Below are 12,468 nucleotides of genomic sequence, written 5' to 3'. Positions count from 1 at the left end.
CTCTAGAAAGCACATGTTTATATCATATTCAACATAGTGGGTTATGTCACATTTGGCATATGGGTGATTATGTCACACATTTATGCCACATTATGAACCCTTTATAAAGCATGGCATACGGTTATAGATGCTTTGTAACACATGTATTCAGTGCTTATGAAGGCATCATGAAGGCTTTATGGAGCCTTTATTAGCTGACAATAATTTGAAGCGGTACCAAAATGGATGTTCTTTGCCGGACAATAATTGTCCTGACTTTCAAGAATGTCTGAAATGCTTCACCTTGCTTTTCTGGTTGGCTAGCTAGTTTCGTCATCCAATTATTTCAGATCTACAGGAGTGCGAGTTTCACCATGGCACGGTCTAGCCTTGACGGCCTATGCAGTGCTTTATCTGTGGTGATACGTTAGGCACATGATCATTATTAGAATATGGCAAATATTAGTCAATTATTGCATTCTATCCATGCTGGCTTTTGTGGCCTACATGAGACATTAAACTGATATGTGGAAGGGCACACAGTACAGCTGTCATCAATGTATTATCGCACAATTTGCCAAAATGGGTAATGGAATCACTTCAACTACAAACATTGTATTTAACACTGTAGGTGAAAAAGTTATTTTATTAGGTGTGACATTCTTACGTCCAGCTGACAGATAGTTAACTGTAAACGCACCCTAGCAGGCAATTGTCTCATCTATTTTCTATGTGAACTTTCTAAATGTCAACAAACAATCCCTGGACATGTTAATGGAAACATAGCTACAGTGTGTGGTGGAGTCTGTTCCTTCGATAGATAATAACCAACCTCCTTAAAATGTTTTGGGTAGTTTGGATCCTGGATGCTGATTGGTTGAAACTGCATTCCAGCCATGTGTATATCAGCCATATACTGTACAAAGGCTATGATGCTAAAATACCTGTTTACTGTTCTATCTGAAGAATGACTATGCTTACAGTACATAAGAATGTCATCATATTCCTGTTGCTGTCTGAATCCTCTCTTGGATGTATCTCAATTCAGACACAATACAATAGCTGTAACTCTATCCCACGCAACTGAGCACATTTCTTTCGTTCATCCTCCATCATGTATAGTGCTAGCTACTATAATTAATTGCCTGTTTTATTAGTTATAATATGGCATATGGAATGGATAAGCAGCTGATCATTTATAATCAACCCTGCTAGACAAAGCATGATTATAATATTCTGTTAAATAGGCCTATGTATTATTGCTGATGGGTTTTTCCCATGGACGTGATCTGGAATCATTAAAATACAATAATATTCTCTTTCATTTGGATTGAAGTGGTAGCTCGCTCTTCTTTTTAAAAGTGAAACACATTGGATTGGTTTTTGATGAAAAGGATGTCATCTGTTTTAACCTGTCATCTGCATGACTGAAGTGCGTTAGGAAATAGCTCTGGCACATTACGCAAATTCAGACAGCTACATCATCTTGTATAACACTTAAACCAAATCTCCCTCAGAACAAATATGTGTGCAGTATGGCAATTTGCCGTCCTGCCATCATCTATTTCTCAAGAGTGAGCTTTTTTCTGCCGTTTGTCATTGAAAGAACACCACTGGTTTTTATCACACTATTTAAAAGTATGTTTTCTCCACCAAAGTTTTTGGCTTTGGAGTTGTCTGTACCAGAGTACACAGCCTAGTAGTGCCTCTGATTAGCGTACGAGGCTCCAGTCCAGTCTCTGCCTCGTCAGTCCCTTTCCTCTCAACCCGGATTCTGCTCTCAGTGTTGCTCTGATGTGCTGCCATCAAATGGCTGCTGCCTAGACCATAGAAATAGAATCACTAGACACAGCGGATGGTAATGAGCTCAGCTGGGACGCAACGCTGGTCTGGAGAGAGAGTGCACTGTGCAGGGGACACTTTGATGCTTTGTCCCAAATGGCACCCTGTTCCCTGTTTGTAGTGCACTACTTTTGACCGGAGATTTATGGGCTCTGGTCAAAAGTTGTGCACTAAATAGGAGGATAAGGTACCATTTTGGACATACCCTGGAACTCTGATCTAGACTAGAGACCTCAGCATGGTCAGCCTGCCTGTGTAGAGCCTGCCCATCATACAATACACAGCTCTGAACTAGGTAGTTAGCAGCTGAATATTTGAAATTCCTCCTCTGGAACGTTTTTTTCTTCTTCTCTCCCTTCTGTGTTGTTGGATGAGCTTCTTCAAATGGATGGGATTGATTTATGGGACAGTTGTGTGACTGCACATTTTGTATTTTCTCCTCAATTGCTTAGCGAGAGAGATTCCATTTGTCTTTCAAGTTCAGCTATTTTGAAACAATCCTGTATTCAAGGCTTAAAAGCTTAACCCTCAATGATTGTGGATTTCAGATGATGCTGCTGGCTAAGCCAGTCCAACATTCATTTTATTCAGTGACCTTTAGAAATGGGCAAGTGTGCTTTTTGAGCTCTTGAAATGAAACTGTTAATACTAATGTAACCATTTCAAAAGATGTTAGAAGTGTATGGATGGTCAGTCAACAACTGAAGTTTAATTCAAGTGTTACATATGTAATGGCTCACTAGGCGTGGCTGGTAGGATGGCAATGATGAGAATCAATGACAAAGGTTCAATGCATATTTGTCCAAATAAAACGGTTCACAAAAAGGAAGATAAACTGTCAATCAAAGCACTCCCACACACGGAATAAACTTAACTTAGGCTGGAATTTATCTTCGAAGATTAAATAGATTGTGCTTTTCTGCCAACATAAGTCAATGTCCGTGGCCTTCCATCAAATGCCCGGCAAGCTCAGCCTCCGGCATCCAGCCAGGAGCTTCTCCTTTGCTGAACTGAGGCTATGTCTACACTTGACACTTACATGCGACTTCCGCTATCTAAATAGGAAGATTGCATCGAAATTATAGGTCTAGGCTCACAAAAGTCGCATTGTGTGCAGCTTTCTCCTCAGTCTCGGTGCAATCAGGCTACCGAAAGCGCATACGATGTCATCAGCATTCTGCCTTCAAGTCTCCAGAAAACATGTACTTTGGGAGCGAGAGGCACGTTTTTCATGTTGGAGAAAATATTATGCTAACCTGTATGCAATCCATTTAGCTTTGCTAGCTAGATTTCTGGCTAGCTACAGAGGCTTGCTATAGTAGTTGGCTACTGCCATCAAGTTGTTGTTGTGCTATTATCAGATTTAGCCTGTACCACCGTTTGCAGAATGCACATTTGCATTTGAATAATCCGGACACAATGTGGACACGGTAGACACATTTAAATGTAGGTGTAGACGCATGAAGTGTTAGGAATTCCACCATCAGAACTCCATGATCAGAATACAAAGGATGCATGAACTGCCAAGTCTAGATACGGCCTGAAACAGCACCTTACATGCCCCCCATGTGTGTTGCAGCCTAACGAGGCTGAGTGGCTTTAGGTGCAGGCTATGGCACTGCAGCCTAACTTGCTGCAGCCTAAAAATGCTGGTTGTGGGGCGTCTTACACTCCAAACAATGGCTTTCCCCGGTCACATATAATATAAATTATTATATTTTGTAACATTATTTGAGCAAATGCCCAACCCTTTTCCCCTGAATTATATAGGTACCACTCTCTCCTAAATCCATAAATGATCAAGTTAGAGCAGAGCGCTGTACACCTTGAGAATCATTTACATTGAATTGTTGACTCACAATTTTCAATCAATCATTCAGTAAACAAAAGTTCCATTCTGTCTTCCTAAACTATTTCCACTCTCTAGTTGTTGTATACACATTTTCCCGGCTTTCAGCTTCATCTGTTTTTCTATTATTCCAAGCATAGTATTCCTTGTGAACATTTTTCTCTGTGTGTAGATGGATCTTTCCCCTCTTTGAGAATAACGTAGATAGATGGATATAGAGAGAGAGAGCAAGAGAAGGGAGACAGACACAGAGAGAGCAAGAGAGACAGAGAGAGTGGGAGAAAAAATAGAGAGATTGCCTAGCCCAGGACAGTCTAGTCGTCTCTTCTTATCTCTCTGTGTGGTCCTGGCCCTTGTAGCTGCTGAATGAATCAGACTGCAGTGTCAAACCTTTTCTAAGCCAAAAGGGGCACCTTGACGACAGCCAAATGTGAATCGGCAGCACATGTCGACGTCCTCTTGGACTCTTGTCCAGCTTCACAGCTTAACACCTTCCATTACGAATTACAGCCCACCTTTTATAACCCCAACATTTGCCAGTCGCTCCTGCCACACTGCCCTCTGTAATCTCTGCACTAATCCTCTCTCTTTATCCAAATGTTTCTGTCTCTCTGTCTTTCTCTCTATTCTCTCTCTCTCTCTGTTTCTCTCTCTATTTCTCTCTCTCCTTGTTTCTCTCACTCTCTTTTTCTTTCTGTCTCTCTTTCTTTCTCTCTCTCCAGTTACACAGGCCCTGCTCCGACTGATTTGCCTCTGACAGTTCCCGGTCAGTCGGTCAGAGCATGGGAGTAAACAGTGTGGAGAGAGAAGCAGGGTATGAGAGGCAGGCGGCACTCCTGCTAATTTGATTGTCAGCATAAGGCAATTCAGACCCATTTAGCTCAAATGCAGCACAGTGCTTATTCTCACACCTCAGTTCCTACATTGTTTTTAGTCAAAATTGCCAATATGCCATGAAATAACCTGGTGTAGTACTGAGGGGTAACTCTAATGATGCAGACAATGGCAGCCCCTGTGATGTGATACTGAGCTGTGCGTACAAAAGAGACCTACAATTTCTCGGAGAGCGAGATGTCTTTGCATTCTCTCTTTATCGATTTAAAATGAATATTTTTCGGCATCTCATTTATAATATTCAACCCACTGTAATTATAGCTCTGTATCCGACAGCAAAATCCATTGACGTAATGAATTGATTGTCAAGGAGGGAGAACTGGAACATGCTAATTGCGTGTGCTGAGCAGTGGTGTGCTGTGTGTGCATAGCTCCTAGGTGCCTTGTTCCGTTTCACACAAAATGACTGTCTCAAATGGCACCCCATTTCCTATTTAGTATACTTTTGACCAAAGTAGTGCACTATATTGGGAATAGGGTTCCATTTGGGACACAGAAATTGTGTTTTCTTTTAGACATTCCAGGGTCAGAGAGGGAGATAGGCTTGTAGCTCTGGCATTAAATGACTCTAATGCTGATGGACAAGGACAATGTCGGTGCCCAGACGCCCACTGGTATCTGGCCAACAATGCTGTCGAGGAGGGGACTAAGACAAGATGCTCCTCAGACCTTGCTGCCCACTGATGCTTTTGCTTTCCAAACAGTGTTGGTAGAGGTTGTGTCCCAAATAGCATCCTATTCCCTACATAGTGCACTACATTTTACCAGAGCGTAGGGCTCTATATAGTGCACTATATAGGGAGTAGGATGCCATTTGGGATGCAAGCAGAGTGATTAATAATGCATCTCTACATTATCTGCTTTGCTAAGCTGAGACATACAGAGAGAACTGAGACATACAGAGAGCTAAGACAGGCAGAGGAGAGGGGCTGAGGAGAGCCGATAGCCTCTTAAAGCCTATCATTTATGGTGTTTGTCCTGTGGAATTTGCACTCACTGTCTACTTGGTCTAACAAAATGGTGCTGCTCTCATCCGATTACCAGACTGGGGGAGGGGGGGGGGGGGGGGGGGGGGGGGGGGTTGGTTAGTTCTGCGGCAGTCAGACATTCTGGGATCTGACAGGTTTTTTCCTCGTTCACGTCAGTTGGGTGCTTTAGCCCTCCGCTCCTCTCCTATTCCACACTGGAGCTCTGAATGCCAGCCTCCCTCCCCTGCTGATGCAACAGCTTACAGGCACTGTGCCGCCTGCCGCTAGCTGCAACTCAGAGCCAAGGTCACATTATTTTCAAGAACAAGCAACACAAAATGCCTAAAGGTGAAAAGGCAGTCTGGAACAAGTTCATCCTGTACTATGATTTAATGGGACAATTCAAATGAAATAATTCAGAGGGTTACCAAGATTAGAACAGACTGTTATATAAACCCAGGGATTGTTCCCATTTTAACTTGTGGACCACAGCAACTGTGCATTGAAAAACCCAGGTTCCTGGCCTTCATCGCGATTAGCATGAATTGTGCGACTCAAGTAGAACGCAGGTCACAGAAAATGTACATTGTTAGTGGGATGGGGTGGGTATTGTAGTATGCTGTATGTTGTTTGGGGGTGGTTTTTCCTTTTTATTTATTTCATATATCTTTGTTTATTTGGGGTGTGTCTTGCAAGAGAGAAGAAATACAACATTTGGTGTCTGTAATGCACTATTAATATTGGATGCCAATTGTCGTTAAACCCCAACAAAGAAGAACAACTCCTGTGGGCACCACAACCATGTGAGCGGACACAAACGCTGGCTGTGTGTGAGCTGTTTGTCCAGCCAACTCACTGCACTACAGAGAACTTAAACTTTGAACAGCTTGTGCTGAACTTTTTTTTTGGTATGGTGCAAACACTCACTTAATTGGTGTTGTTTCATAAGTATCTGAAGTGATGCTAAGTAACCTATCGGTGTGACATTGATTTATGTTCTGATGAATGAGCTAGGCCTTTTCTTTTAAAGTTACTACCTGAATATCTTATTTGTATATCCTGTTTTGCCTGCAACCCTGCCTCCTCCACCATGGGTGTATTCATTACATCTTGCAATAAAAAAACAATTTACCGTTCAAGATCCAAACGGAAGGAACCTACCTCAATTTGTCGAATAAAACCTATTGTTTTCATTACAAACTGTTTTCCGTTTGGAGTAAACGGTTTCTGATGCAAAACGTTTTGCAACAGAATAAAAGCTTTCCAACAGAATAAGCATAATCCCTGTCCTTCAGGTCTGAAACACACCCGCTGGCAAGTGCCTAACTCCACACTTTACCACACTGGTGACAACCAGACAAAGCAATTTGAATTGAATTCTGTGAATCCTAAAATCTGTATCGAGGCAAAGGCGTAGTGCAGTTGGGAAAACTATTATATTTAGGAAAACAGCTCACTTCTTGCAATTCTACACATTTTGCCACGAAGAGAGATAAATGTGTAGTTTTATAGCTAATCTCATGTTATTCTACACATTTTGCCATGAGGCTGAGGGAGAATTTTTTTCGGGTTTAACGCTCATTTCCTGCTATTTTACACATTTTGCCATGAGGCTAAGAGGACATTATGCAGTTTTAAAGCTAATTTCCTATAATTAACAAAAACAATGTTGAGGGCTGCGGTGGTGTATCCTACGCCACTGTATCGGGTAGTTTACGGAGGTAACTGATTGCCTTTGTCCTCTAACACATTCCTCACTCCTCCTCACCTTTCTTATTGTTTATTTGATTCATTTGCTTTATCTGTTACTCCAGGCTACACAAATAAATAATCCGGAGCAACTGGCTCCATCCCCGGGCTCATGATTTATTTACACATAATGATGGATAGAAACAGAAAAAGGAGAGAAATGTATAGGCTGCCCTAAATCAGAAAAGTTTATCGCTAGACCGTATATGTAACGGGTTTCTTCTTCCTCCTCTGAGGAGGAGGAGTAGTAGGAAGGATCAGATGACCAAAATGCAGCAGGGTATGTATCCATAATATAATTTAATGAGACTGAATACAAAATACAAAAGAACAAGAGAATCAATGAAAATGAAAACCGAAACAGTCCCGAAATGGTGCAAACACTGAAACAGAAAATAATCACCCACGAAACACAAGTGGGAAAAGGCTACCTAGGTATGATTCTCAATCAGAGAAAACTAACGACACCTGCCTCTGATTGAGAACCATACCAGGCCAAACGCAAAAGACAACATAGAAAAAGGAACAACCCACCCAACTCACGCCCTGACCATACTAAAACAAAGATTTAACAAAAGAACTAAGGTCAGAACGTGACAGTATACCTGCCTATTTCCTGTAGGTCAACACATACACAACCGCTTTTCCTAAACAGGTGTTATGTCAGCCTATTTGTTTAATTTAGGCTAGTGATTTGGAGATGGCAATAAGGTATGCATGCATCAATTTGGGATAACCATACATCAGACAAATAACTGGATACGTCTAAACCTTTGTATAAAGACATTACAGACATAAGGGATATTTTTCCATGTTTTGATTGAGCTCAGATTATTTAGGTATGTGGTGATATTTCCCTTTAAATGTTGGCCTTAAAGTATAGTGTGTAGGCATACATTCTGTATGGGGTGCTAAGAGTTTAAAAGATTATAGCTTTTGCGTCACAAATAAAATAAGATGGTACCCTCTCACATATATAGTGTACTACTTTTGTGCCATTTGGGACACAGCCCTGGTCTCTCCTGCTGACCACTGCTCAAGTCATTAGAATTGCCTCTGGGAGGAGTAGAATTTCTGAGGGAGACTGGTCAATTTTCTGGAAACAGAGCCAATTAAAGATGGTGAGCCACATGATTATTACTCATTACAGATCACAGTCAGGTCACATAACCTGGCCGTAAAAATCATACTGCAGATTCTTCACTTAAATTTTCTATGACAAATGTATCTTATGCAATCAGTTCAATTATTGATTGTTTTAGAGAAACGTTTCACTTGTATCGTTCAATGATTGAAGTTTAAGTAACCGGGTATTTTAATCAGTTCCATTTTTCTCCCCTCTTTCTCTTTGTCCTTACACTTTATAGGGAGAGATATTAGCGGCCCAAAAGGGTTACCATAGTTTATACCTCCTTGACATCTCTGCTGTTCTGTCATGTCATGCCTAATGAAGACTCCACAAAGTCAATAAGGATGAGCTGAGCATGAGTGTTCCCAAATCTGCAATGTGAGCTCTCTAATGACAGCATGGCTGAATTAATAATAGAGAGAGCAGAGCAGAAGTAGAGAGAAGAGAGACGAGAGGGAGAGATCAAGAGCAGAAAGGGTGCAGTCCAACCCCTCAAAGAGCATCTTGCCGTCCCCTTCCAAATCTCCCCCAGCTGAAGTTCAATCATTTATTTATATTTATAAACTTGGTGGTTTGAGCCCTGAATGCAGTTTGGGTGAAAGCTGTGGTATATCAGACCATATACCACGAGTATGACAAAACATATATTTTTACTGCTCTAATTACGTTGGTAACCAGTTTATATTAGCAATAAGGTACCTCGGGGGTTTGTGGTTTATGGCCAATATACCACGGTTCCTAAGAATAGCCCTTAGCCGTGGTATATTGGCCATATACCTCACCCCCTCGTGCCTTATTGTTTAATTATACCACACCATTGATGAATAATCCTTTCCTTTCTGATTAGCTTGAAGGGCATTCAAGAGCGTGCATTATTTCCCTATAACGCACGGTATAATTGCACGGTTTAATTGAAGGACTATGACATTCATTCTTACATGTTCTATTTTTGAGCTGCTTTTGAAACCAAAAGTTGAATTGAAAACATTATTGGCATTGTTGAATTCGATTTTCATAATAGCAAGCTAGGATGATGGTTTGGTTAGCTAAGCTAGCAAGTCTGTTTGTTTGGTTACCAAGGCAATAGTAGCGATCTAGCTAGTTAGTCAACTTGATAGCTACTTCAGTGGATGTTGTCACATGAAAAACTACTGGCAAATTGAAACATTTCTAGTGGCAAATATGTTCATTAATAGCCCTGGTATAAAAGGGATAATCAATTCAGGGCTCTATGAGTTGTCTGGAAAAAATGCAACTCCGTGGAAGGTGAGTTCCACTTCGCTAACATGTGGTGCAACACACCTTCCACGTTGTGCATTATTTTCCAGAGAACACATAAGCTCCTCGTTGATTATCCCTTGCGAATTTCCAAGATAAATACTATCAGGGTTCTCAGTCGTGTTGATTTATTTACTATTGCCTTGACGTGGTTTCGACTTGCTACCTGAAAATGGGTTTATTGATTCAACATAAAATTCAGTTATGACTTCCTGCTGGATGGAGGAAAAAACCTACTCTGCATTTGTTACTGCCATCACAGTGCTTGATATAATGAAATATTGATTAAACAGCTATCAAAGTATGAAATTACATTTTCATTTAGTTGCTCCATTATGTCCCTTCATTGCACTTGAAGCATTCAGGCATATTATATCCTGCAATTTCACATTTATATCATCTTACACGGAATTCCTCATTTGAAATGCCTCCAACCCAGTGTTATATTTCATGCTGTTGTTTGTCTGTCCTCTCTTCCCACCAGATGAAGTCTACAGAAGTGGACCAAGGGCTTTTCACAGACACCTACTGTAAAGTGTGCAGCGCTCAGCTCATCTCCGAGTCCCAGAGGGTTGCCCACTATGAGGTGAGGAATACTTACTGTACTACAGTAATTCCTCTCAACCCCCACCATGCAAAGTTAGAGACCAGACACACCATAATGAACATCAGTTGTGCGCAGTAGATCACCTGCACAAACTGTGGTGATTCATTCATCGTGTAGAATAATAGTCAATGTTCTGTGGTGAGAGGCAATAGGACGACCGCCCGCTGTGCATGGCCAACGTTCGTATTAGTCTGTCTTGTCAAGATGAGCGAGGGAGACAGAGGTTTAAGCAGTGATCGAACCCCAGTCTCCAGGGGCCATAGATGGTCTGAGGTTGGCAGTGCTATGGCTAAACCAACCACCAGCACATCCCTCATCCGTTTACCAGACAATCCAACCATTATTAACCAAGGCTTAGGTCATGCTGTTTGTTCTGTGTCAGTCAGTACCGCTCAGCAGCAGAAATCGCAAACGGCAGAGGGCTGCAGTTTTAAAATGTCAATAAGCACGACTCACCTGGATTCACCCAATTATTCTTAATTATTTAGTTAAAGTGCTGACAAACAGCAAACACTGCCAGGCCCCATTGCCCTCCATGACCACCAGGTTTGTCGACAACCAGAGATTGCAGAAGAGGTTCTCTTTCTGTGTGTTTCAGCAGTGCTTGAGTTTGGCCAGTGCTCACTAGACTGAAGTAGGAACACCTTGAATTTTCTTCTGCTTGACCACCTTCACCTCTTATACAAATCAAATGTTATTGGTCACATACACATATTTAGCAGATGTTTCCAGCAGCATACCACCCTGCATACCACTGCTGGCTTGCTTCTGAAGCTAAGCAGGGTTGGTCCTGGTCAGTCCCCGGATGGGAGAGCAGGTGGTGTTGGAGGGCAAGTAGGAGGCACTCTTTCCTCTGGTCTAAAAAATATCCCAATGCCCCAGGGCAGTGATTGGGGACACTGCCCTGTGTAGGGTGCCGTCTTTCGGATGGGACGTTAAATGGGTGTCCTGACTCTCTGAGGTCATTAAAGATCCCATGGCACTTGTCGTAAGAGTAGGGGTGTTAACCTCTGTGTCTTGGCTAAATTCCCAATCTTGCCCTGAAACCATCACGGTCACCTAATAATCCCCAGTTTACAATTGGCTCATTCATCTCCCTCCTCTCCCCTGTAACTATTCCCCAGGTCATAGCTGTAAATGAGAACGTGTTCTCAGTCAACTTACCTGGTAAAATAACGGGGGAAAAAAAATATATATATGTTATTGCGGGTGTAGCGAAATGCTTGTACAGTAGAAAGGCTCAGATAATTTTAAATGAAAATGTGTTCCGGCACTTGTTTCATTCTAGTCCAAGCACAGCGGCTGGCTATCGGGAGGTAACTGGTCTCTTCTGTACTCCAGATGCTGCCTTTCACTCACTGTCACACAGAGTCAGATGGCCAGAACACAGTGTCTGACTGCAGGGCCCATGGTGCATCCATATGGACATCAGGAATAATAGGAGCTGAAAGGACTCGTGTAACACTTCCTGTATGCGGTTTAAGTATTTATCCGAGTGCTTGCCCTACCCACAACGGACTGTTGGTCACTGAGTTTGCTACCGTTGCAACTACTCCTGATCGCTCTGATGCAACTCGATGCTGCTATTTCTGATAGCTATGAAATGTGCTATCTGAGTGATTCCTCATGAAACTGGAACAAAAAAAGACCGTGATTTGGGGGATTTGTACGACATGTAGAAGGGTCCTTTGGAGGAAGGATTGTTGACATATATTTGATATTTGTATCTTAAAGCATAATTTCTATATAATTGAAGTTGGAATATTTGTGACACTTTGGCCTCACTCAGGCCTCTTTTAAGACTCATAATGTTTCATCTGTAGGTGCTACAAAGCAAAGGTTGATGTCATATGAAGCTTTACCACTTTCTCTGTAACATGAGTCATTTTTATTTATTTCAATAACACATCTCTTACATACATTTATGAATATAGAAAAATTAAAATGTGAACATGAATATAGAAAAAATGAGTTTTTTGATTTGGCAAATTTTTCTATATGTTTTCAAATATAATATACCCTATGGGTATATCAACGTTTCAGAGTGGGATATCTGCTACTTTTAGAGTTATGATCCAATTTGTAAACATTACCAACAGAGTGAAAGTGAAAAATGTATTAAAAATGGTTGCCCTCTGCTGGTAATTTGCAGGATGTGTGATGATAAAAGTAA

At 41.5% G+C, this 12,468-nt stretch overlaps 1 protein-coding gene across 3 annotated transcripts in view; it reads left to right on the top strand.

The window, feature by feature from the left end:
- The window catches only part of LOC139411102 (zinc finger, matrin-type 4a), a 143,018-nt gene that overhangs the window by 17,871 nt on the left and 112,679 nt on the right, over positions 1 to 12,468 (top strand). For all 3 annotated transcript variants that reach the window (XM_071156958.1, XM_071156957.1, XM_071156959.1), the window contains exon 2: positions 10,173 to 10,274. In XM_071156958.1, coding sequence (XP_071013059.1) covers positions 10,173 to 10,274 — 102 coding nt within the window. The remainder of the gene's footprint in view (positions 1 to 10,172; positions 10,275 to 12,468) is intronic.

The sequence above is a fragment of the Oncorhynchus clarkii genome, chromosome 6, assembly GCF_045791955.1.
Source record: "Oncorhynchus clarkii lewisi isolate Uvic-CL-2024 chromosome 6, UVic_Ocla_1.0, whole genome shotgun sequence".
In the NCBI taxonomy this organism is placed as follows: domain Eukaryota; kingdom Metazoa; phylum Chordata; class Actinopteri; order Salmoniformes; family Salmonidae; genus Oncorhynchus; species Oncorhynchus clarkii.
The sequence above is the reverse complement of the archived record's forward strand: the minus strand, read 5'-3'. Positions and strand labels throughout refer to the sequence as shown.